This window comes from Rattus norvegicus, chromosome 8 (genome assembly GCF_021556685.1).
Source record: "Rattus norvegicus strain SHRSP/BbbUtx chromosome 8, alternate assembly SHRSP_T2T, whole genome shotgun sequence".
NCBI lineage: Eukaryota > Metazoa > Chordata > Mammalia > Rodentia > Muridae > Rattus > Rattus norvegicus.
This window is the reverse complement of record NC_141541.1, coordinates 26,835,848-26,860,225: the sequence shown is the minus strand read 5'-3', so window position 1 is coordinate 26,860,225 and position 24,378 is coordinate 26,835,848. Positions and strand designations below refer to the sequence as shown.

Here is a 24,378-nt window from a genome sequence, read left to right as displayed (position 1 = left end):
CAACACTGCAGGCTAGCTGTACAACACTGCCAGGCTAGCTGTACAACACTGCCAGGCTAGCTGTACAACACTGCAGGCTAGCTGTACAACACTGCCAGGCTAGCCGTACAACACTGCAGGCTAGCCGTACAACACTGCAGGCTAGCCTTACAACACTGCAGGCTAGCCGTACAACACTGCCTGCTAGCTGTACAACACTGCAGGCTAGCTGTACAACACTGCCTGCTAGCTGTACAACACTGCCAGGCTAGCTGTACAACATTGCCAGGCTAGCTGTACAACACTGCAGGCTAGCTGTACAACACTGCCAGGCTAGCTGTACACTGAAGGCTAGCTGTACAACACTGCAGGCTAGCTGTACAACACTGCAGGCTAGCTGTACACTGAAGGCTAGCTGTACAACACTGCAGGCTAGCTGTACAACACTGCAGGGTAGCTGCACTAGGTCCTTCATCACAGTAGCAGAGAAGTAACTAGTACACAAGTTGGTGTCCAGAAGTAGGGTGGTTGCTGTAGACTGACCGTGTTATTTTGGGAAAGTGGAAGACTTTGGAGATTTGGTCTAGACAAGCAAGTGCATGCTATAAGCAGAATTTGATGGCCTATGGGGGAACTTCTCACTCAAACCACAGCAGTGTGTATACGTGTCTTAGGGTTTTATTGTTATGACCAAGGCAACTCATAAAGGCAAGCATTTAATTGGCTGGCTTATAGACTCAGAGGTTTAATCCATTACCATGGCAGGAAGCATGGCAGCATACAGGCAGACATGGTGCTGGAGAAGGAGCTGAGAGTTCTGCATCTTTTTTTTTTTTTTTTTTTTTTTTTAAAGATTTATTTTATTATATATAAGTACACTGTAGCTGTCTTCAGATACACCAGAAGAGGGCATCGGATCTCTTTACAGATGGTTGTGAGCCACCATGTGGTTGCTGGGAATTGAACTCATGACCTCTGGAAGAACAGTTGGGTGTTCTTAACCACTGAGCCATCTCTCCAGCCCGAGTTCTGCATCTTGATGCAAAGACAATCAGGAGAGACAGGCTTCCAGGGAGCTAGGAGGAGGATCTCAAAGCCCACCCCCACAGTAACACGCTTCCTCCAACAAGGCCACACCTCCTAATAGTGCCACTCCCTGGGCCAAGCATAGTCACATGTGTAGATACATATATCTATGTCAAATCTGTGTGAGTGCTTTATCTTCTGAGCCATCTTGCTGGTCCTGGTAATGCTTCTTGATGTTTTATTTTTGTGTGTGTGTGTGTGTGTGTGTGTGTGTGTGTGTCTGTGTGTGTGTGTGTGTGTGTGTCTGTGTGTGTCTGTGTCTATGTGTACATGTGTATGCACCATATGTAATCCCAAATGGCCTTACAATATGAATGTATGGTTCAAGCAAGCTTTGAGCTCTCAATTCTCCTGCCTTAGCTCCCTGGGGGTTGGGATTTCAGGCGTGTGCTACCATGTGGCAGTGTACTTTGATGCACTATGTCATATCCAAGCTACAGTTAGCAGCCACAGTATCAAAGCTCCTGGAAGGTCCTCCATGATGTCCAGTGTACCTCTGCCAGCAAACAGAAAACAAAAAGCAAGTACCATCCTCTCTCCCCAGCCGTCCCTTCAGGCTCGAGGCCTCCATTGTAGTGCAGTCACACACAAGGATGACGTGTGGTTGGTTCCTCGACCCTCCGAGCCCCAAAAGAAACCCATCAAGGTTCCAGCAATGCACGAAGACCTGTTCAGGCCATCAGGAAACGGGGAGCAGGACAAGGCAAGCTTCCTGAATGCAGTGCGCAGCTTTGGGGAGCACAATGTGCGCAAGCGCGGCCACGTGGACTTCATCTACCTAGCACTTCGCAAGATGCCAGAGTTTGGTGTGGAACGGGACTTGTCAGTATACAACCTGCTGCTGGACGTTTTCCCCAAGGAGGTCTTCCGGCCCCGCAACGCTATCCAGCGCATCTTTGTCCACTACCCACGGCAGCAGGAGTGTGGAGTCGCTGTCCTGGAGCAGATGGAACGACACGGTGAGGGAAGTGGGCCCAGCCTCCCCTTCACTCCCTGCTCCACTCACCTTTGTCAGTTTCCCAAGTCCTTTGCCTCCCTCCCTCCCTCCCTCCCTCTTCCTCTTACAATTATTGGGCCTAGGGCTGTAGACAAGTTGGAAGAGGACTTACCTGATTCCCCAGTATCAGTGTCAGTACCCCAAGGCTCACCCGTACCTAACATCCTCAGGTGCATACCTGTTACCTCAGCTCTTGGGCAGTGAGGGGCAGACAGGGATTCCAGCTCACCCTTCCCTTTGTTTGTTTTTTTGGTTTCTAAGATTTATTTTTAGTCATAAGTATGCTATCTGTCCGTGTGTATGTGAGTTCTGGTGCCCAAGGAGGCCAGAAGAGGGTGGTGGATGCCCTGGAACTGGAGTTACGTGTTCCTAATAGCTGAGCCATTTCTTTCCCCAGCCCTCCTTCCCCAACACTTACACTTTACATAGTCTCATGTAGCCCAGGCTGACCTTGACTTTGCTGTGCTGGGCAGCCATGCTGGCCCTGGCTGGCTTTTGCCTGTTGTTGAGTGCTGGGATTACAGGCATGTGCTGCAGTGTGCCTTTTATATGGTACTGGGAGTCAAAACAAACAAAACCACTGATGGACCAGATGTGGTAGTGTACACCTTTAACCCCAGCACTTGGAAGACAGAGACAAGCAGATGTCTATGAATTCTATTCTATGTATGATAAGACTTCCAGACCAGCCAGGGCTACCTACATGGGTAGCAAAACCCTGTCTCAAAGAAAGAATGAGGAAAAAAAAAATCATGAGAAATAAATCCCCTTTAATTCTGTTCTTCCTGACTTGGAACTTGCGTCTAACTATATCCTGCCTCTCTGAGGCTGTGCCTCCAAAACAGGAGTTATGCCCAACACAGAGACTGAGTTCCTGCTGATCCAGGTGTTCGGGCACAAAAGTTACCCCATGCTCAAGTTCCTGCGGATGAAGCTGTGGTTCACCCGCTTCAAGAATATCAACCCCTACCCAGTGCCCCGAGATCTTCCCCAGGACCCTTTGGACCTGGCCAAACTAGGCCTGCGACACATGGAGCCTGATCTCAGTGCTAAAGTCACTGTCTACCAGGTATGCACTACTGTTTGTACCTCAGCTAAGCTACCCTCCCTGGCTGCGCCTTATTCCTTCCCTGGGCTCTTCTGCTGGTGTCCCGACAGTGCTCCTTTATTACCACAGTTGGGCCTGTCTTAGTCATTTACCCATTGTGAGAAAGTACCAGCCAGGCACAGCGGTGCATATCGTTAATCCTAGCACTTGGGAAGCAGAGGTGCCTGGACTTTCTGAGTTCAAGGCCATCCTGGGTTGCATAGTGCTTCAAACAAAACAAAAACCACTGATGGGCCAGGTGTGGCCCATACATAAGGAACTCTGTCAGCCAGAGCTACACAGAAGAGTCTGCTTCATCCCTCTAGGGTTGGGGCTAGGGCTATGGCTCAGTGGTAGGACACCTGCCTTCCTTGTTCAAGGCATGTGGTTCCATTACTAGTGGTGTGACAAAAGAGAGAAACTTGTCTTTACACTGTATGCTAGGCAAGCACTTGCCAGCTGAGTCAAGTTCTTGGTGCCATCTGAAGAACTGTTACTTTCTGTTACTGCCATTTTTGGGCATGGATAAACTGAGCTATGTAGGTATAATGACTTGGATGAGGTCACTACAGGTTGAACTTAGAGTGGATGGCTTCAGGGTAAACTCAATGTTGGCACTCTGGCCAAACTGGCTACAAGGAAAGAGAAAAGGGCTACTCCCAGTGCCGAGGTGCAGCTGCTCTGGAAGCATCCCCTTCCCTTTGCTCTCAGGCTCCCCTGTAGAGGTTGGGGACACACAGCCCTGCTCTTCCTTGCAGATGTCTTTGCCCAGTGAGTCGACAGGCATTGAAGATCCCACACAGCCTCACATTGTAGGTAAGGCCCCAATCTGTCCCAGTTTCTGCTGGATCCCTCTGGGCCAACTAAATGTACTTCTGGGCCTTTTGCCACTAAGGCACCAACAGGCTCTTATCTCTACATCAGGAATCCAGAGTCCAGATCAGCAAGCTGCCCTGGCCCGACACAACCCATCCAGGCCTGTTTTTGTTGAGGGCCCCTTCCCTCTCTGGCTTCGTAATAAGTGCGTCTATTATCACATCCTAAGAGCTGACCTGCCACCCCCTGAGGAAGAGGTGAGTTACTGCCAGAGCACTTGCTGCCAATCCAGACCACCTGAGTTTGATACCCATGACCCATGTGGTGGAAGGAGAGATCTGACTCTTACAAATTGTCCTCTGAGTTACACAGGGGCATGCATAAATGTTTAAAAAAAAAAAAGAAGACATAAATAGCAGTACTCAGGAGACAAAGGCAGGCAGAACTCTCTGAGTTTAAGGCCAGCCTGGTCTACACAATGACTTCCAGACTATCGACAGTTTTTGTCGGGGGTGGGGCTGGCGCTGTCCTGAAGGCTCAGCTGAGAGACTGGGGTTTTGTGTTCTGATCTCTAATCCTGCCTGCTCTTTTGCCTGAGGTAGACAGTAGAGGAGATCCCAGAAGAATGGAACCTGTACTACCCAATGCAGCTGGACCTGGAATATTCAAGGAGTGCTTGGGACAACTATGAATTTGACATGGATGAAGGTAAAGCAGGTCTTAGCATAGCACACCCTGCATGGTAGCCATTTCTTCATTCTCCACACAATGAGGGGTCATATGCCCCTGGGGTTCCTTTTTGGCTACTCCCTCTCCCCCTTGTAATCTCTTTTATGGCACTCCCTGTACTCTGGTGACATGACCAGAACAGATGCAAGCCTTAGGGCAGTAGGGAACAGTCAAGTTATATTTGGGGGAGTTGAGAGGAGGCACATGGTAGCCTCCAAGTTAGGGGTCAAACTTGGTTTCTTGGTAGTATCTGAAGCAGCAGGTGGCATGGCCCAGAGGAAATGTGGAGCATGCATGTGGCAGAGGGAGCTGTGTGTGAACTCATGGAGGTGCTCATGATGGGAGGTCAGGGTACCTCCAGGTGGTGAGAGCACAAACTCCTCCTGACAGTGACAGAAGGCCCCGTCTTCGCCATGTGCATGACTGGTGCCCATGATCAGGCAACGTTGGTCAAGTGGATCCAAGGCTTGCAGGAGACCAACCCAACGCTGGCACAGATCCCAGTGGTATTCCGCCTGGCCAGGTCCACAGGAGAGCTCCTGGCAACCACAAGGCTGGAGGGACAGTCCCCTCCCCACAGCCCTCCCAAGGGTCCTGAGGAAGATGATGAGGCCATTCAGGCACAGCAGCGGCAAGGTCAAAGCTGAGTCAGAGCTGGCATGAGGAGAAAAGACTGGACTGGTATGAAATATTATGGAGAAAATAAAAAAGTCAAAACCTCTTCCTTGGCCCTGTGGCTTCCCTTCAGATGTTAGGCATGGGCTCTTCTGGGTTTACCACCTCCGGACCCTCCTTTTCAAAAATGTATCTTTTTAAAAATTCCATTTATGTATTTATGGGATGGGAGAGATGTGTGGAGGTCAGAAGACCATTTGCTGGAGTCTGTTCTGGCATTTAACCCTGTAAATCCCGGAAATGCAACTCAGATTGTTAAGTTTGCCAGCCACCAGCTTTACCTGCAGAGCCGTCTTGCTGGCCTTTAAAAACACCTTTTAAAAGTATTTATATGCGTTGGTGCTTTGCATGCATGTTTGTGAGAATGGAAGACTTGGAGTTACAGTTTTGAGCAGCCAAGTGGGTGCTGGAATATGAATCCAAGTCCTCTGGAAAAGCAGTGAGTGCTTTTAACCACTGAGCCATTTCTCCAGGCCTTCTGAAAAAAAATCTTTAACCACTGCTCTAGAATTCAAGAGAGAGGCAAGGATAACCTGAGTTTCAGGACCCAGCTGCCTCTACCTCCCAAATAACTGACTGTAAACAGAGCGCACTTCCACGGCCCGAGCCGGACGGACTATGCGCATGCGCAGCTTTGGCTAGTTGTCCCCGTTTGGCGCCGCGGGCAGAGAAGACCCTGTGAGAAATCTCCCGACGGCGCAGACTAGGCGCGCCACTTCCGGTCGAGGCTCCTAACAACGGGGGAGGCCGGTAACCAGGGAGGGGGGGATGGCGGAGCGGGCTCCAGAGCCCGGGGCGGAGGCGGAGGCGGGCGCAGGCGGGGAGGCGGCTGCAGAGGAAGGCGCGGCAGGCAGAAAGGCGCGGGGCCGGCCGCGACTCACCGAGTCGGACCGGGCCCGGAGGCGGCTCGAGTCCCGGAAGAAGTACGACGTGCGGCGCGTGTACCTGGGAGAGGCGCACGGCCCCTGGGTGGACTTGAGACGCCGTAGCGGCTGGAGCGACGCCAAACTCGCCGCTTACCTCATTTCGCTGGAGCGTGGCCAGCGTAGCGGCCGCCACGGGTAAGGGGGCGCGGGGCCGGGAGAGGGAGGGAGAGAAGAAGCCGTAGGGAGGGACGAGATGAGCGGGGGCCCCGCCCCCGGAGCTCGAGGCCCCGCCCCAGGGCCTCCTGGCGGGCCTCGGTCTCAGGCTTAGGCAGCCCAGACCCCTCACGCGCCTCCTCGCGGCTCCGCCTCCGACCCATTGACTACCCAATGCAAGCCTGTGACCCACCCCTCTGCCCGCCTTCAGAAGCTCTGACTGGCCCGTCTGAGGAGTCGACCCCGCCTCCACTGGCCTGGCTTGCGGCTGTCTCTCAGGTGTAAACCTCCAAAGGTGCTGAGCACTCTTGATTTTCTGTGTCTGAGTGCCTTGCCTTCATTTATATATGTGTACCACGTGCATGCCTACTGCCTGCAGAGGTCAAAAAAGGGTGTCGGATCCCCCGAAACCACCATTGTGAACCACCATGTAGGTTGTGGGAGCCAAACCCGGATCCTCTACAAGAAAGGAGTCTTATCCTAGCCACCTTTGTTTCAGTTCCCTTGTCGGGGCTACTTGTGTGCATCCTGAGTGCTGGGACTAAAGGCATGTGCCAGGCTTGACATGAGGACTCTTTTAAGATTTTGTTATTGTGCCTGATATATGGAAGCCCATGTGAGGAGGTGGGAGGACAGCTTTGCAGAGCTAGTTCCCTCCTATCAAATGCAAGCTAGGGATCAGACTAAGATCGTGAATGTTTCACCACGCTGTAGTTGTCAGAGTATTGGTAAATTGTCATGTGCGGGTTGCCCGAACTGAGAAACTGGCTCTGGAAGTACGGATGCCCTCCTATTTGAGACTCGAGCATGTTTGTCTCAGTGTCCTCCAACCCTGTGCCCTTAAGAACAGCAAGAAGGTAGAGCGTTTCCAACAGAGGTAATTCCTGTCGTCCCATAACACAGATATCCACAGTGGGAAGAAAAGCTGGAGGCTCAGCCATGGAGGGAGCTCAACCTAGAACTCCAGCTTGATGCCCCAGCCTCCCCAGCCAGTGGCTGCATGTTGTGAACACTGGATTTGATATCATCTGTCTGGTTTGCACAGTTCCAGCCAGCCAGGGCTACATAACCATACTCTGTCTCACGTAAGATGCAAAATGAAGGGGCTGGGGATTTAGCTCAGTGGTAGAGCGCTTACCTAGGAAGCGCAAGGCCCTGGGTTCGGTCCCCAGCTCCGAAAAAAAGAACCAAAAAAAAAAGAAGAAGATGCAAAATGAAAGCAGAGAGCTTAGGAAGGATTTGGCCCACAATAAGGTTTCACTTGTTCTGCTCTTGTCTGCATTCATCCGTATGAATGATTCTTTAAGAGTTGATTCTATGCCATGAAAAGGTTGGCTTGGGTTAAGAGCATTTGTTGCTATTTCAGAGGACCTGGGTTTGGTTCCAGTCACCAGGTTCACAACCAACTGTAACTCCAGTTCTAAGGGATTTCATGCCCTCTTCTGACCATCATGGGCACCATGGGTACAGAGATGTGAATGCAAGTAAAAACTTATGCACATGAAATAATAAAATCATTTTTAAAAGTTATCCAGGCATAGTGGCACATGCCTTTAGTCCCAGCACTTTAGAGGCAGATGCAAATAGAGCTCTTTGAGTTTGAGGCCAACCTGGTCTATATATTGAGTTCCATGATAGACAAGCAGTTATCCTTGGCTATAGAGAGACAGGTCTCAAAACAAAAAACAAAAACACTTTGATTTTGAGGGGTAGTAACTAGCTAGGAGCAGGGGGTATAACTCAGTGGTGGAGTATCTAATGCATGCAAAGCTCTGGGACAAGCATATGTGCATGTTCATGCGTGCTTACTAGTTGAGTATACAGCTCCATCAGTAACTTGCCTGTTACATATAAAGCTCTAGATTCATGTTTGTACTCCCAGCCCTTCAGAGGAAGGTGTTTGCTCCCAAGTCTAGTGACCTTAGTTGATCCCCAGGACACATGGTAGAGGGAGAAAACCCCTGCAAGTCTCCCTGCCCTCCATCCACAGCATTATGGCACATTCCTTACCCTATAAATGATAAATAAGTGTGACAAGTCCTATTAGAACATCACAGTCTTACATTGAAGCTTGAGTACATTGAAGGGTAGGCACTTGGATACTAGGAAGGAGGAGCTTGCAATAATCCTCCTGCTGGAGATTTATTTATTTTATGTATGTGGGTACACTGTAGCTGTCTTCAGACACAACTGGAGAGGGCATCTGATCCCATTACAGATGGTTGTGAGCCACCATGTGGTTGACAATTGAACTCAGGACCTCTGGAACAGCAAGCAGTCAGTGCTCATATCCTCTGAGCCACCTCTTCAGCCCCCTGCTCTACCTCCTGAGTGCTGGGGCTACAGGCATGAGCTGCCACATAGGGTTTATATGGTTCAGGAGAAGGAGACCTGGGGTTTGTGCATGCTAGGTATATGCTCCAGTATTTTCTTCATACTATTTTTTTCTTCATTTTACCTTTTTGAAACAGGGTTTTCCTATATAACCTAAGCTGGCCTTTTCTTGGTATAGTCCTGACTAGTCTCAGTTCATGATCCCCCACCTCTGCCTTCTGCGTGCTGGGGAGACAGGCATGCACCACCACTCCCGGCTAACATGTCTGATGATTGTTGGTGAATGGCATCCAGGGTTTGTGCCCCACAGGGTAGGGATCATGGAGCCTCTCAGCATTCCTCCCACCCTCCACATCCCATTTACCTGGGACCCTCTGAGTACCAGTGTTCTCTGAGTAAGGTAATGGTGAGAGACCACCATTCAGGGGTGCTGGCAGGAGCAGTTGTCCAAGCCACAGACTGCTGGAAAAGCAGCAGGGCTACAGAAGTTCAGACGGCATCCCAAGCAGATAAACTGCTGGCATTTTCTACCAGGCCAGGAATTGGGCCTACCTGGGCCCCTCGTTCACCCTCTCCACTCTCTGTGTTACAGGAAGCCGTGGGAGCAAGTCCCCAAAAAGCCAAAGCGGAAGAAAAGTAAGTGGAGCCCAGCGTGGGAGGGGTGGGAGCAGGCAGAGCAGAGCCTAGAAGGGACCAGTCACCGTCCCTGTTCTTTGCTACGACAGTCCCACCCTGCCTGCCCAAGGCAGCATGTAGATTCATGAATCTACAAAGACTTGGGTTTCAGGTCCCCAGCAGGAAGGTCTGAGAACCACCTGGTGGCAATGAGCCCTGCTCTGCCTCATTTGATACAAAGGTCTCGTGTAGCTGCACTGGCCTCAAACTCCTCCTCTAGCAGAGGCTGGCCCGTATCCCACAGTGCTAGGCTGTACAGGTGTGTACCACCTCATAGCTCACATGGTGCTGGCACTGGAGCCCAGGGCTTTGTGCATGCTAAGGAGAAGCTCTGTGACTAAGCCGTATTCCCAGCTCCCCATCTTAAAAAGTTGTTTTCACATGCATTTATCCTTTTATTTGTGTGTGTACATGCATGTGTGTGTACATCACAGCTGTGGGAATCAGAGGACAACTTTTGGGAGTTAGCCCTTGCTTTCTACCACATAGGTTCTGAGTATCTAACCTGAGTGGGCCAGGCTTGGTCACAAGCACCTTTACTCTCTCAGCCATCTTGACTGCCTACTTTTTCCTTCCTTCCTTCATTCCTTCCTTCCTTCCTTCCTTCCTTCCTTCCTTCCTTCCTTCCTTCCTTTCTTCCTTCCTTTCTTTCTTTTTCTGGTTGGTTTTGCCTTGTAAGCTAGGCTGGCCTCAAAACTCAAAATTGCCTGTCTCAGGATTACGCATGCCTAAAGATTCCCATTCCCAACCTTGGCACACAAGTGAGCTGTAATCTTTCCTGTGCGGCCCCAGAGGGTTAGTTAGGTAGTGCCGGGCTGGCAATGGAGCAGCTGTGGAAGTTCATGTCACTGACATGGTTCTCACTCCTGCAGTCCAAAACCCTTTATTGGCCCTCTCTCCCCTTCCAGCCCTACAGGCAGAGGATAGTCCCACCCCATCATACTATCACAGGCCTCAGCCTTCCTCAGGGCCCTCATGGCTTCTTTGCTCCCTCATGCCTCCCTGGCAGTCCCCAGATGTAGAATTCTTCTTTGCCTCTGGCCACTCACTCAGCGCTGCCTAGGCAGATTGTGGCAGAGCCAAGATCTAAATGCAGACAGTCTGGCTCTGCCATGCTCACCCTCCAGCACCCCTACCACGGCCGGAAGCTCTTCCCTAGCCAGTCCCAAAGAAGCAAAACTGACCTGTTTCTGCCCTTGTGGGGCTGGCACTCTACTGGGGAAGACAGACAAGAGGCATCCAAATAGATGGCACAGGCAGCCTCTTTGTGCTTTTATAAACAACCAAAGATGGCTACGCTGACTCTGGAAAGGGTGGCTTCTGAGAAGAGTGTACATGTGGGGAGGTTTCTGAATGAAGGCACTGAGGAACCTGAAGGAACGGCATAGCTTGTGCAAGGGCTGGGGCAGGATCAGCTCTAGCTCATTTGAAGGACAGCTAGGAGGTCATGTGGCTAGAGGGAGGGGAGGGTGCAAGACCTGGCAGTGCTTTGCTCGCCACCTTGGCACTTCTTCTTTCTCTCCACCCCTTGGAGGTGGTAGCCACTGAATTTTCAGCTGAGAGAGGACATGCCCTGCTCTCCTGGCACCCCCTTGTGGCTGTAGATGGCAGTAGGAAGGCACCAGGGAGACCTTCCAGGAATGTGTGAGATGAAGATTTTGGCTTTGTTTAGGGTTGTTTTTTTCTTTGGGGTTTTTTGTTTTTGTTTTTTGCTGTTTTTTGGTGTTGTTGTTGTTGTTTGTTTTTGTTTTTCAAGGCAGGGTTTCTTAGTCTAGGCTGTCCTGGAACTAGCGCTATAGATCAGACTGGTCTCAAACTCAGAGATCTGCCTGTCTCTGCATCTAGTGCTGGAATTAAACATGAGTGTCACCACTGCCCAGTGGGGGCAGGATGAAGATTTTTATTTAGAAACAGCTGAGTGTGGTGGTCCATGCCTTCAATCCTGAAAGAAACAGCTAAAGGCTGAGCAGTGGCACACCTTTAATCCAGCACCGGCGAGACAAGCAGCAGACTTCTGTGAGTTCAAAGCTATCTCGAATTACATAATAAGGCCCTATTAGAAAAAAGAAAGAAAGAGAAGAAACAGCCATCAACTATTGTGCCCTCGCCTGTGTCAGGCACCGTTAGCTGTATGACTTCACTCAGCCAAGGACAGTGTCTGTCTCTCTCCAGGTCCTAGATATCTCCAGGTTGTATCACCTCCCCAAACCTCAGTTTCCTCTTCTGCATAGTGGCGGTGGGATTCAAGAGGCTGTCTCAGAGTAGGAATTGTTGGCCCCAGGGGAGTGGAACGCCTGTCCTCACATCTACCTGGGGCCCTGTGTCCGTCCACAGGGCGGCGGCGCAACGTGAACTGTCTGAAGAACGTGGTGATCTGGTATGAGGACCACAAGCACCGCTGCCCCTATGAGCCTCACCTGGCAGAGCTTGACCCTACCTTCGGCCTTTACACCACGGCCGTGTGGCAGTGCGAAGCTGGACATCGCTACTTCCAGGACCTACACTCCCCACTCAAGCCCCTCAGTGACTCAGAGCCTGACAGTGACAAAGGTGGGTGTACCGGGTCAGGCGGGGGTAGCAGACATGGTCTGTCTGCACAGTTCCCTTGGGGTCAGCTGGGACTGTGCCAGTAGGGGCTTTAGGAGAGTGGCCTGGGCGAGCCCATGCAGGACTTGCAGCCTTTGAGTCCCTGCCAAGTTGAGCAGAATTTTGTCCTCACAGGGAATAACAACCTTTCTATATTTCCTCTAGCTTTTCAGCTCTCTCTTGCTTGCTTTCTCTCCCACCCTTCCTCTTCTCCATCCCTTCATTCTCCTCAGCTGGGTTACTTACTGGCTTCCTTTAGAGACTTTATGCTTTGTGGGTGGGTTTGTTTGTTTCCGTTTGTTTGGGGGACAGGGCTCCGTTATGTAGCTCTGGCTGGCCTGGAGCTTGCTGTTCGTTAGGCCATGCTGCCTTCAGACTTAGGCTAATCCGTCTGTCTCTGCCTCCTGAGACTGGAGGTAAGGTGTGCACCACCACACTGGCCTGTTTGGTTTTCTTAAGCCAGGTTCTTTTCATGTAGCCCAGGCTAGTCTTGCATTTTGGACAGCCCTTCCTGTAATCCCACCTACCAAGTACTGGGATTCAGATATGCATGCTGAGCTAGCCCTCACCTAGCATGTTCTAGGCAGCGCTCTATCATTTAGCCACACCTCAGTCCCAAGCCCCTTTGCAGCCCTTACATTTTCCCCCACTTTTATTTTATGGTGTTGTTTGCATATGTCTGTGTACCACAGTGCTTTTGGAGCCAGAAGAACTGTTGTATTCCTCGGGACTGGAGTTACAGATGGTTGTGAGCTGCCATGTAGGTGCTAGGAACTGAACTCAAGACCTCTGCAACAGCAGTCAGTGGTCCCTGAGCATCTTAACCTCTGAGCCATCACTCCAGCCCCTTTCAGTCTTGTTACTTTTTCTTTTGAGATAAGGTCTCACTAAGTCACCCAAGCTGCACTTGAACTCTCTAGCTCAGGTGAACTTCAAATTTGAACTTGAAATCCTCCTGCATCAGCATCCCAAGCAACTAGGATTAAAGCCCTGGGCTGAACTCAAGCTTCTTTCCTGTCCTTGATCTTCTGTTTCCCACAGTTGTCCCTTTCTCTCCCCCCACCCCCACCTCCATCTCCTGAGTCTGTCATCCTTCTTATCCTCTCCCTCCTTCTGTCCCACACAAGTCACACTAGGCTGGCTGCCCACTGAGGCTGAGAGGGACTCTCAGGAAGGCCCAAGTACAGCCTGGTGGGCCAGTGAGGATGCTGCATGCTACCTCAGGACTTGGCATGACTGACAAGGCCTAAAGGGCCAGTTGCCAAGTGCTATGGCAGGTCTGAGGGTGGAGCTAGTCATCAGGGCTAAGTCTGTGCTGGCAGGCATCAACAAGCAGGTGGCATCCCAGCTGGCTGAGGGGACACTGGGGTGAGAAATACTCCTGATGGGCCCACACCCACAGCCACCCCACTGGGCCTTGGCCAGTCTCCAGAGAGCAGGTGTCCTGTGCTTTTTGGTTAGCACCCTGCCCTCCTCAGCCTGCCACTTCTCCTCAGTGTGTCCTGGGCCATCTGACTCCTCCCCATAATTCTGTCATCTGTCCTGCCATACAGCTCTTGAGGAAGCCCAGGAGGATTGGGACTGGTCTATCTTGTACCTTCCTAGGCTGTGATGATGTCACCCCAGTCCAACAGTGACCTCCATAATTGGGCTTTTGGGAATGAGCTCTGTGATCCATTAGCCATGTCTGCCCAGGCGGGAGTAAGGAAGTGTCTTTGCTCCTATCCTGGCCTCTTCCCCAAGCAGCTCTCCCTACCCTGGCCCATGCCTAGGGTGGCAATGCCAGAGTCAGCTGAGAACTTTCTACTGGAGCTGTGAGTGAAGTCCAGAAGCACACAGATATTTTCTTGGTTGGTGTTTGGGACAGAACCCAGAGCCTTACACTGCTAGGCAAACATTCTACCCTTGAGATTTTTGGAAGCTGGATATGGGGCACCAAGTTGTCTGTGCTGGCTTTGAACTAGTGATCTTTCTGCCTCAGTCTTTTGAGTAGCTGGGGTTTCAGACTGGCACTCCCAGACCTGGTGTGATTACATATCCTTCAGGGAATTGCTGGGGACTGAGAAGTTACAGGTGTCCGGAAGGCCTGTTCCTCTTCCCAACCACTCTGTGCCCTGAACCAGGTGGTGTCTCCATGCCTGTGTGAGTCAGCTCTGCACCACAATGAGGGCCCAAGACAGTCACATAGGAAGAAAAGGCTTGTCTAGGTTTTAGAGGCTCTGGCGAGGTTGGAAGCTGATGCTCAGGGGTAGCATCAGTGGGAGTGACTGCAGGAAAGAGCCACTCACCACAGCCTCCCCCACAGGAAGCTAGAGCAGGCAGAGGCACCACCATTTTCTTCAGAGCGCACTTGTGACCCGAGTCCTCAGGATCAGCCTGCCTGTTACAGGCTCCATCATCTTCTAATGGTGCCGTTTCAGGGACTGTGTTTTTAAAACAGGAGCCCTCGGTGAACATTTAACCAAACTATTGCCATGCCCCAAAACCTACTAAGAAGCAAAACAAAAGAACAAAACAGAACCGTAGAACCCCATCTACTCTTTAAGTCTGTTTTCATCGTAAACAACTCCAGTGTCAGTCAGGCTGGCAGCAGAATGATTCTGGGCTCAGAGTGGTGCTGTGAAGGCAGACCATGCATGCAACTGCAAGTAGGCACCAGCCCAGGCTCTGCAGCCAGAGAACTCGGGACCAGACCGCGTGCCCCAGCCGTGTTATGGGCAGAGTTTGTCACTCATGGCTCCCATCCCTCAGTCTCTTTGTGGATTTTACTATTTTAGTAGCAAATACCTGATTGACATGTCAGGGGCCCTTTGGCGTACTGGTGGCCTTCTGGGAATGGGAGGGGTGTGTGTGTGTGTGTGTGTGTGTGTGTGTGTGTGTGTGTGTGTGTGCGTGCACGCATGCGTCCAGGGAGGCTGGAGGTCTCGCATCCCCTGGATCTAGTGTTCCAGGTTGTGGCTTCCTGACATGGGTATTGAGACGGAACTCAGAACCTCTGCAATAGCAGCACGTGCTCTTAACTACTGAGCCATCTCTCTGGCCCCTTTAGTGCATTTCTGATCTAGAGCAGAAGCAGGCAGTAAACAAAATAATCAGTACAGCATCACATAGTCTGGGGCAGGGGCTGTTTGAGACAGGTGATCGGGGTGCCTCCCTGGGAAACTCAGTGAGCTGACTGCAGCCCTAACCAATGCTAGAGAGAAGGTTTGGCAGCTGGGTCGCAGGTGCAAAGGCCCCGAGGCCAGAGCTCGTCTAATATCCCTGGAGTGAGAGACCTGAGAGGAAATGGAGACGGGGGCAGGGAGATGATTTGGGACGTGTAGCACGGGTTGCAGAGGTGCACTGAATGCCTTCAGGAGACTTACAGAAAGAAGACCCGGCCCCAAAGTGGCACATATTAGATTAGGGCTGTTTTACTTTTGCATTTTGGTTTTGGGTTTTTGAAACAGAGTTTGTCTGTGTACCCCTAGCTGTCCTGGAACTAGCTCTGTAGACCAGGCTAGCCTTGAACTGAGGGATTTGCCCACCTCTGCATCTTGAGTGCTAAATCAAAGGTGTGCACCTCCACATTCAGCAATTTTCTACTTTTTAAGACATTGTATGTGTGAGTGTGTGCATGTGGGTGAGCATGTCACAGCATGAATGTAGAGGTCAGAGGACAACTGGCAGGAGTCACTTCTCTCATTGCACCATGTGGTTCTCCTGGATGGAACTAAGCTTGTCGTTTACCCTTTGAGCCATCCCCAGCTACATCACAGTTCTTACTACTGCATGATGCTCTTGTTTTTCACAAACCCAATAACCTTGGGGCTCAGGTTCTTTTCATCCTGTCCAGCCTCCTCCTGGGCCTGCCTGGCTAGGTGGTAGGACAGGGATGTGGAAGCTTGGCCAGGGGAAACTATATCTGCTCCTCTATTGTCTGGAACCGTACCAGGCAAGGTGTCTACTTGCTGCAGGTCCTGGGTGATGGCAGAGCAGCAGGGTGGGCAGGAAAAAGCTGTGTTTGGGAGCAGCCGGCCTGTCTCTTACAGGAAGCAATGAACAGGTTCTCAGGAGCTAGGAGTCCAAGCCGTCCCTGTTGCAGGAATGCTGAGGCTGTGACCAGCATCTGGAGGGACTGAGGAGAGACAGTTGGGCTGTGGGTGGATGGACTTTGGATGCAGTCCCAACAGGTTTTGCTGACAGATTGGAAGTGGGTGTGAGAGAGAAAGTCAAGGAAAGCCCTAGGACGTTGGCTTGAGCCACAGGAAGGACAGAACTGCCACCCTGTGAGACAGGGCCACCTGTGAGCAGAACAGCACAGGCTCTGTTGGAAGAAGGTCTAGTGAAGAGGATCCCAGGGTTGCTGAGTGGATTCTGAGATGGGGGCAGCAGAGGGTATGGTACCAAGAACTTGGGGCTCTATAGGGAGACCCAGCTTCTCATGAATGCATAGAGTCACCAGAACATTGGTACAGTCTATGGTGTCATAAAAATAAATACAGTTCAGGAGCTGGGGACATGGCTGAGTTGGTGAGGTGCTTGCTGGGCAAGCGTGAGAACATGATTTCAATTCCTAGCACATGTATCAAAAGAGCCACGCCTGCAATCCTAGGAGTGGGAAGATGGAGACAGGAGACTCTGGGGCTCACTGATTAGCCAGGCTAATAACCAGAGATTCTCTACAGAAATAAGTTGGAAGTAGACATGGTGTCAGATATCTTTAGCGTGGTACTGAAGAGGCAGAGGCAGGTGAATCTCTGTGAGTTCAAGACCTTCTTGGTCTACATAGAAGTTCTAGACCAGGCAGGACTTCATACTGAAACCCTGATTCAAAAATAAAATAAAAATAAAATAAATGAAGGGGTTGGGGATTTAGCTCAGTGGTAGAGCGCTTGCCTAGCAAGCGCAAGGCCCTAGGTTCGGTCCCCAGCTCTGAAAAAAAAAAAAGAAAAGAAAAAAAATGAATAAGGTAGGTAGAGAGTCATTGAGGAAGGTACCCAGAATTGCTTTCTCACCTCCTGATGCATCTGTACATGCGTACATACACATGCAGATACATAAACACACGCATGCAAAATAGATAGAGCCTTAACTCTGTGCCCAGAGGTTCCATATGCAGTGCTTCTGTCTGCACACAGTCAGCCATCCGAGGACTGGCCGTAGGGAAAGGGCAGCATACGCGCCCTCGTCCACACACAATGTCGAGTGAGCCTCTCTTCTTATTGGTTCCTTTTTCTTTGTGGTGTCTTGAGAGGCTTACTTCATTCTGCTTGCTTTTGTTTATTTGCTTTTGAAACAATACAGCACTGGAAGAGTAGTTTTCTTCGTATCAGGTATTATAAATGATTTTAGGGGGCTGGGGATTTAGCTCAGTGGTAGAGCGCTTACCTAGGAAGCGCAAGGCCCTGGGTTCGGTCCCCAGCTCCGAAAAAAAGAACCAAAAAAAAAAAAAAATAAATAAAATAAATGATTTTAGGCAAATGGGGGAGTGTATATAAGTTCTATTAAGGGTTACAATTTAGGGGTTGGGGATTTAGCTCAGTGGTAGAGCGCTTAGGCCCTGGGTTTGGTCCCCAGCTCCAAAAAAAAAGAAAAGAAAAAAAAAGGGGGTTACAATTTATTTGTTTAATTTTTTATTACATTTATTTGTTGGGGGAGTGTGGGTGACAAAGCACTGTTGTGGATGTCAGTACACATCAGAGGACAACTTTTTTTTTTCTTTTTTTCGGAGCTGGGGATTGAACCCAGGGCCTTGCGCTTGCTAGACAAACACTCTACCACTGAGCTAAATCCCCAACCCTCAGAGGGCAACTTAATGGAGTTTAGTGACTGACATTCCACCATGAAGGAACCAAACTCAGATCTCCATTCTGAGGAAGGTTTCTCTGTGTATCCCTGACTAGCTTGGAACTCACTCTGAAGACCAGGCTGACCTCAAACTCACAGAGGCTGCCTCCCATGCACCACCGCGCCAAGCTTCCCTCCTTATTTTTGAGACAGGTTCTCATGCATTCCAGACCGGCGATCCTTCAGTCTCACTACCCCAGTGCTGGAGTTACAGCACGACTCCAGTTTATGGGGAACTGGGGATGAGACCCAGAGCCTCATTTGTGCTAGGCACGCACTCCACCACCTGAGCGGAAGACAGTCCTGCAAGTGCTACATTAAAAAGTACATAGATTAGCCATGATGATCAAGGCTTTGATCCCTGCACTTGGGAGGCAGATACAGGTAGATCACTGCAAGTTCAAGGCCAACCTAGTCTATGGAATGACTTCAGAACAGCTGCGACTACCTAGAAAAACCTTGTCAAAAAAAAAAAATACATACACACACACACACACACACACACACACACACACACACACACACACATACAAACACACATACACATATATATGTGTATGTGTCTGCTTGCATACATATGTATACCACATGAGTGTCCTCTAAAGGCCAAAAGAATATCTCAGATCCCCTGAAACTGGAGTTATAGGCAATTATGAGCTGCCATGTGGGTGTTGGGAACTGTATTCCGGTCCTCTGCAAGAGCAACCAGTGCTCTCAACCACTGAGCCATCTCTCCAGCCCAGAATGATCTTCTACAACTTTGGATGTCAGCTTGGAGTTCTAGAACCAATCCCCTCTGAACAAACTTCTGAAATCCTTAGAATTTTATTAGTGTAGGAGTTTTTGTTTTTTGTAAACTAGCACAATAAGTTTCTTGATTTATCTTTATCAGTTTGTGTGTGTGTGTGTGTGTGTACATGCATTTGTGTTTCTGTGTATGTGCATGCATGTGTGTGTGCAATGTGTGTGTGCATGGTGTATGTGTCTGTGTGTATTTGTATGTATGTGAGTGCATGTATATATTTGTGCATGCATGTATTTATGCATTTGTGTATGCGTATATTTGTCTCTATGTGTTTGTGCATGCATGCATGTGTGTTTGTGTATATGTGTGTGCATATGCATGTGTGTATGAAAGAGAGGGAGAAGGGGAGGCAGAAGAGGGCATCATAGGACACCAGGTCTCCTAGAACTGGAGTTAGTTGCTGTTGTGAGCTCCCTGGAATGGAACTTGGGACCTCTGGAGGAGCATAAGTGCTCTTTAATGCTAAGCTGGGCCATCTCTGCAGCCCAGGGGCAGTGCATTTTGTACTTCATAAGGAGCCACTTTAACAAGGAGCTCTTTGAAATACCCTGCATCTACTCTAGTTAGCTGATTCTGGGTCAGACACCTACATAGCTGCTGGATAGAGGCTAATCACCCCAAAGACCAAGCACAGTATCTAGGGAAGACGTAAGCCTAACACCCACCCGTCCATGAGGGAGAGTTTGAACATCTGGTCCAGAGAGCTGTGCTGAGGCCGGGGAGATGGCTCAGTCAGTAAAGTGCTTGCTCTCCAAGCATGAAGACATGAGTCTGGGTCCCCAACACGCACAGTGAAATAGCTCAGTGCATAAAGGTGCTTGTCGCCAAGTCAGGTGACCTGAGTTTTGTCCTCAGGACCTGCATGATGGCAGGAAAGAGACAAATCCTTCAAGTTTTCCTTTGACCTCCACACAAACATACATACTATAGTATACCCTACCTGCAAATAAATAAATTTGAGAAATAACAATAATAAGGGAGAGAGATTAAGGAATACAGGCGTCCATCCACCTCTGGCCTCTGCAGCCCAGGCTCTTGATGAGTGAGCAGGCAGCTCGGTTGGGTGGCACCTGGTGGTGCTGTGACTGAGGCTGTCTTGGAAAGGTGCTGGAGCTGGAGTCTGTCATTAAGAGCTAAGCTTGTAGCTCCATTGTTGCTCTCTTCTGGCCATTGATAAGTTATGCCCTCATAACTACACTATGAGCAGAAGCAGACTGAAGGGAGAACTTTCTAGAGTTCCATGAACCATCCCAACAAGTCATGACACCAGAAGTGGTATCATGGGAATTTCCAGCTGGTACCTAGACAGACAGATGTGGAAAGAGCCTTGTGACAGAGCCCTTGAGCTACTGGACAGAGGCTCACTCCACGCATTGTTTTTCTGAGTCCTATTGAACTAATTGAAATGACAGTATGTGACAGGAACCTGGGCTGCTGCTTGGCATGGCAGTGAGAGCTTTTGATCCCAGCAGTTGGGAAGCAGAGGCAGGTGGATCTCTTAAGTTTGAGGTCAGCCTAGTGTACATAGGAATTTCAGGGCAGCAAGAGATACATAGTGAGACACTGTCTCAAAACAGTAAAACACACCAGAGAGGTCAGGAGTGAGCCGTGTGAGGGCCTAGCAAAGAGAGACTGTGGTGATTGAGTACAAATCTGGTGGTACAGGAACCTAGAAGGGACCACTGGCTTTGGCCCTAAAAGTCACAGTACTTAGTTTCTAAGACAGGATTTCTCGGGGTTGGGGATTTGGCTCAGCGGTAGAGCGCTTGCCTAGCGAGCGCAAGGCCCTGGGTTCGGTCCCCAGCTCCGAAAAAAAAAAAAAAAAAAAGACAGGATTTCTCTGCGTAGCCCTGGCTGTCTCTGGAACTCACTCTGTAAACGAGGCCGGCCTCAAACTCAGAGAGATCTGTCTTCCTCTGCTTCCCAAGTGCTGGGATTAAAGGTGTGGGCCTCCCCTACCCCAGCCCCACTGATTAGCTACTTTTCTGTTACTGAGACTTAGGGAAGAAAGTTGATTCTGACAGAGGTTAGGGTCCATCTGGTGGGAAAGCATGGCAGCAAGTAGCAGGCATGAAGCAAAGAGCTTCTCTCTCCAAATGCAAACAGGCAGACAGCAAATTGAAAACACATGAGCTGTGTAACCTCAAGTCCTGCCCCTGCTGATATACTTCCTTCAGCCAGGCTGTACAACTTAACTTCTCCAAACAGTGGCACCAACTGGGGACCAAGTGTTCAAATGCCTGAGCCTGTGGGGACACTTACCACTCAGATCACCACATCTGGGTCCCAGGAACCAAACCCAGGTAGCAAGACTTGCATGGCAAGTGCCAGTTTACCAGTCGACCCCCAGAAATGTAAAGATTTTTATTGTATGAGTGCTTAGTCTGCATGTATGTAAGTACATCACATGTGTGCAGTAGTCATAGAGGCTAGAAAAGGGTGTCAGATCCCCCTCAGGTGGAGTTACAGACTAGATTGAGCCACCCTGTGAGTGCTGAAAACTGAACCCTGGTCATCTCTTAACCGGTGAGCAGTCTTTCCCTTCCCTGTGCATGGTATCTTATCATGGGCACTGAGGATGGAACTCAGGTCCTCGTATTTAAAGACAAACAGTTTAAGCTGGGCCACCTCCCCATCCAGTAACTGTCTCCTCTCTTCTCTCTGCAGTGGGCAATGGCCTGGCGGCTGGCAGCTCTGACTCATCCAGCTCCAGTTCCAGCTCTGACTCGGAGGAGCCTCCCGAGACCCAGCCAGCCAAAGCCCCAGCTGCTGCTGCAGCTGTCACCCCCTCCAGCCCCACAGGCAGCAGTGGGCTTATCACTCAGGAAGGAGTTCATATCCCCTTTGACGTCCACCACGTGGAGAGCCTGGCTGAGCAGGGCACCCCTCTGTGCCAAAACCCTGCAGGCAGTGGGCCTGAGGCCCTGGAGACGGTGGTGTGTGTGCCAGTTCCCATGCAAGTGGGCACTGGCCCCGGCACCCTCTTTGAGAACATGCCCCAGGAGGCCCTGGGTGAGGTAGTGGCCAGCTGCCCAGTGTCAGGCATGGTGCCTGGCTCCCAGGTGATCATCATTGCCGGTCCTGGCTATGATGCCCTCACAGCTGAGGGCATCCACCTCAATGTAGCTGCTGGCAGTGGCACTCCCAGCAGCAGCCTGGGTGAGGAGGTGTCCTGTGCCATGATGGAGGGTGTGGCAGCATACACACAGACGGAGCCCGAGGGCACCCAGCACAGCACCATGGACACCACCTCCATAGCCAGCATTGAGACCAAGAAAGGTCTGGGGGTGCCACTGTGGCTTCTGGCAGGGGTTGGGAAGGGTGGCAGAGGGGAAGGAGTAGCCCTCAAAGTGAGCTCCTTGACAGCCTTATCCCCACAGACACGGCCCCGTGTCACCCCGTAGAGAAGGAGGACCTGTATATGCTCAAAGAGGAGAAAGAGGATTCAGTGGCCCCTGAGCTGGCAGAGCTGGCAGCTACAGTGCCTGAGAATACAGAGGCAGAGGCAGAAGTGGATGGAGAGGAATTGGACAGCAGTGAAATGTCAGCCATCATCTACGAGATTCCCAAGGAGCCCGAGAAGTGGGTGCTAGGGTGGATGGGTGGGACCAGGGGCGAGGAACAGCTGCAGGCTTATAGCCCACTGGGGACTGGCACCCTGATGCCACAGGCCCCTTCTCTCCAGGAGACGGCGGAGCAAGCGGTCACGAGTGATGGATGCTGATGGCCTGCTGGAGATGTTCCACTGTCCATACGAGGGCTGCAGCCAGGTGTATGTGGCTCTCAGCAGCTTCCAGGTGAGTGAGGCCACCCGGACAGGCCTGGTGTCGGGTCCAGCTGGTCTGGGCCATGTGGCTACATAGAAACTCTACCAGGAGTCCGTGGTGCAGGGCCTGCTCTTTGAGCCCATTTTGTCACAGCTGGCCTTGCTTAACCTCTGACTTCCTCAACCCCATCTCTGCAGGCACAGGTATAGCCAACCTGGTCTGACTAGCACCTCCCAGACCACACTCTTGATCTTGCATGGGAACACTGTCCCAGTCCCAGGGACTAGCCGTGCATGGGAGCCCAGATCCTTACACAATGAGAACTTTCTCGGAGCTCACCAATAGTGTGAATAGTATGCCCTAGGGGCAGATGGGGTTTCCTCATCTCTTCACACAGGGCAGCACCAGTAAGTAAGCCCTGGAACTTGCTGAGCATGTTTTAAGCACCTTGGCTGTTCTCACGGGTTAAAGAATGAAAGAAAAAGAAGGGGGGAAAAAAAAAACATGACTCAAGTCCTCCAGCGGCAGTGCAGCACTTGAGAAGCATCAGCCAGCCATTGTGCCCTGGAGCCTCCGTTTCCTCCTGTGTGTATTGGGCTAGCACTGGAGCCTACCAAGGTTAACCAGAACTAAGAGCCGGGCTTGGAAAAGCTGCTCTCAGACCCCAGTGCTCCTGTCCCAGCTGGATACCAGGATGCCTCTTCCACTTTCCAGCCTAGGCTGGCTATGGCTTATGTCTTGGTTTCCTGCGTGACTCCTCACTTTAATACCCAGGTGGTCCCATGGCACCCACTCCTGCCCCTCTCACCCTAGAACCACGTCAACCTTGTGCACCGAAAAGGGAAGACCAAAGTGTGCCCTCACCCCGGCTGTGGCAAGAAGTTTTATTTATCCAACCACCTGCGACGCCACATGATCATCCATTCAGGTCAGGCCCCGCCAGCTAGGACCCTATGCCAGGGGTAGTACACACATGGACGGTCCAGCATTCAGGAAGCCCAGCTAGGACCCTACGCCAGGGGTAGTACACACACGGACAGTCCAGTGTTTAGGAAGCCTGGGCAGGACCATGAAACCCCACATACATACCTGTACTGGGCAACGGTTTTCATGTGCAGTTGTCCTGAATCCCAACAGTGGTCATATGTGAGATCATTTAGCTTAGCAGTTGACACCTTGTGTCAGAAACCCTCTTCCTACCTGTTATCACTCCAGCAGATGTTGCCTCTCGGGTGGCGGTGGGAGGGTTTGCTCCTTGTAGCCACCTCTACTAGGCAGGGTTCTGAGGCCTCTGCCACCTGCAGGCGTCCGAGAGTTCACCTGTGAGACCTGCGGCAAGTCTTTCAAGAGAAAGAATCATCTGGAGGTGCACAGGCGCACGCACACTGGGGAGACGCCCTTGCAGTGAGTGGCGCCCCGGAGGGAGGTGACCTGAGCGGGTTGCAGGGGAGGCTCAACCCACGGTGACCTGTCTTGGGCCCCTCTCCTGCCATGCAGGTGCGAGATTTGCGGGTACCAGTGTCGACAGCGTGCTTCGCTCAATTGGCACATGAAGAAGCACACAGCAGAGGTACAGTACAACTTCACATGCGATCGCTGCGGGAAGCGCTTCGAGAAGCTGGACAGTGTCAAGTTCCACACGCTCAAAAGCCACCCGGATCACAAACCTGCCTGACTTGCCCATGCCCGTGGACCTCAGCCTCTATTTATTTGTACTTTTGGACATTATGTCCAGACCTGTCAGAGCCCTAGACAGCCACTGGGGCTGCCCCATCCGCAGGCCGGAAGGAGTCATCCCTGTTCTTCCCTGGGCAGGTGCCCCACTCTGCCCCATCCCATCCCATCCATGGAGCTGGCACATGGGACTGCACTGCTGAACTGAGTCAAGAGCGCGGAATGAGATTAAAGTGAAAAAGGAATTGCCTTCCCATAAA

General features: G+C 51.0%; 2 protein-coding genes and 1 long non-coding RNA gene across 15 annotated transcripts in view; 2 read left to right on the top strand and 1 right to left on the bottom strand.

Annotated features, from left to right (window-relative positions):
- The window catches only part of Ecsit (ECSIT signaling integrator), a 12,799-nt gene extending 7,384 nt beyond the window's left edge, over positions 1 to 5,415 (top strand). For 3 of the 4 annotated variants that reach the window (XM_087560856.1, XM_087560857.1, NM_001006986.1), the window contains 6 exon segments: positions 1,610 to 2,024; positions 2,908 to 3,131; positions 3,908 to 3,965; positions 4,074 to 4,222; positions 4,568 to 4,673; positions 5,085 to 5,415. In XM_087560856.1, coding sequence (XP_087416982.1) covers positions 1,610 to 2,024; positions 2,908 to 3,131; positions 3,908 to 3,965; positions 4,074 to 4,222; positions 4,568 to 4,673; positions 5,085 to 5,341 — 1,209 coding nt within the window. In that variant the 3' untranslated portion in view covers positions 5,342 to 5,415. 4 annotated transcript variants of the gene reach the window in all.
- LOC120094091 (uncharacterized) lies at positions 642 to 6,503 on the bottom strand. Of its 3 annotated transcripts, none has more exons than XR_015627555.1 (2): positions 6,251 to 6,503; positions 642 to 2,002 (listed from the first exon to the last, which is right to left on the bottom strand). It is a non-coding gene; the product is annotated as an uncharacterized LOC120094091 (long non-coding RNA). The 3 variants fall into 3 exon arrangements; XR_015627556.1 differs by having other exon boundaries at positions 6,315 to 6,503; XR_015627554.1 differs by having other exon boundaries at positions 6,390 to 6,503.
- Zfp653 (zinc finger protein 653) lies at positions 6,068 to 24,378 on the top strand. Of its 8 annotated transcripts, none has more exons than NM_001106807.2 (9): positions 6,068 to 6,430; positions 9,375 to 9,418; positions 11,792 to 12,007; positions 21,345 to 21,956; positions 22,082 to 22,259; positions 22,363 to 22,474; positions 23,258 to 23,372; positions 23,749 to 23,848; positions 23,942 to 24,378. In NM_001106807.2, the coding sequence occupies exons 1-9, from the start codon at positions 6,138 to 6,140 to the stop codon at positions 24,117 to 24,119; spliced, it is 1,848 nt and encodes a 615-aa protein (NP_001100277.1). In that variant the 5' UTR covers positions 6,068 to 6,137; the 3' UTR covers positions 24,120 to 24,378. The 8 variants fall into 8 exon arrangements, 6 of the variants coding, with proteins under 6 accessions (NP_001100277.1, NP_001400403.1, XP_087416980.1 ...); NM_001413474.1 differs by having other exon boundaries at positions 22,058 to 22,259; XR_015626401.1 differs by having other exon boundaries at positions 6,084 to 6,430; positions 22,044 to 22,259.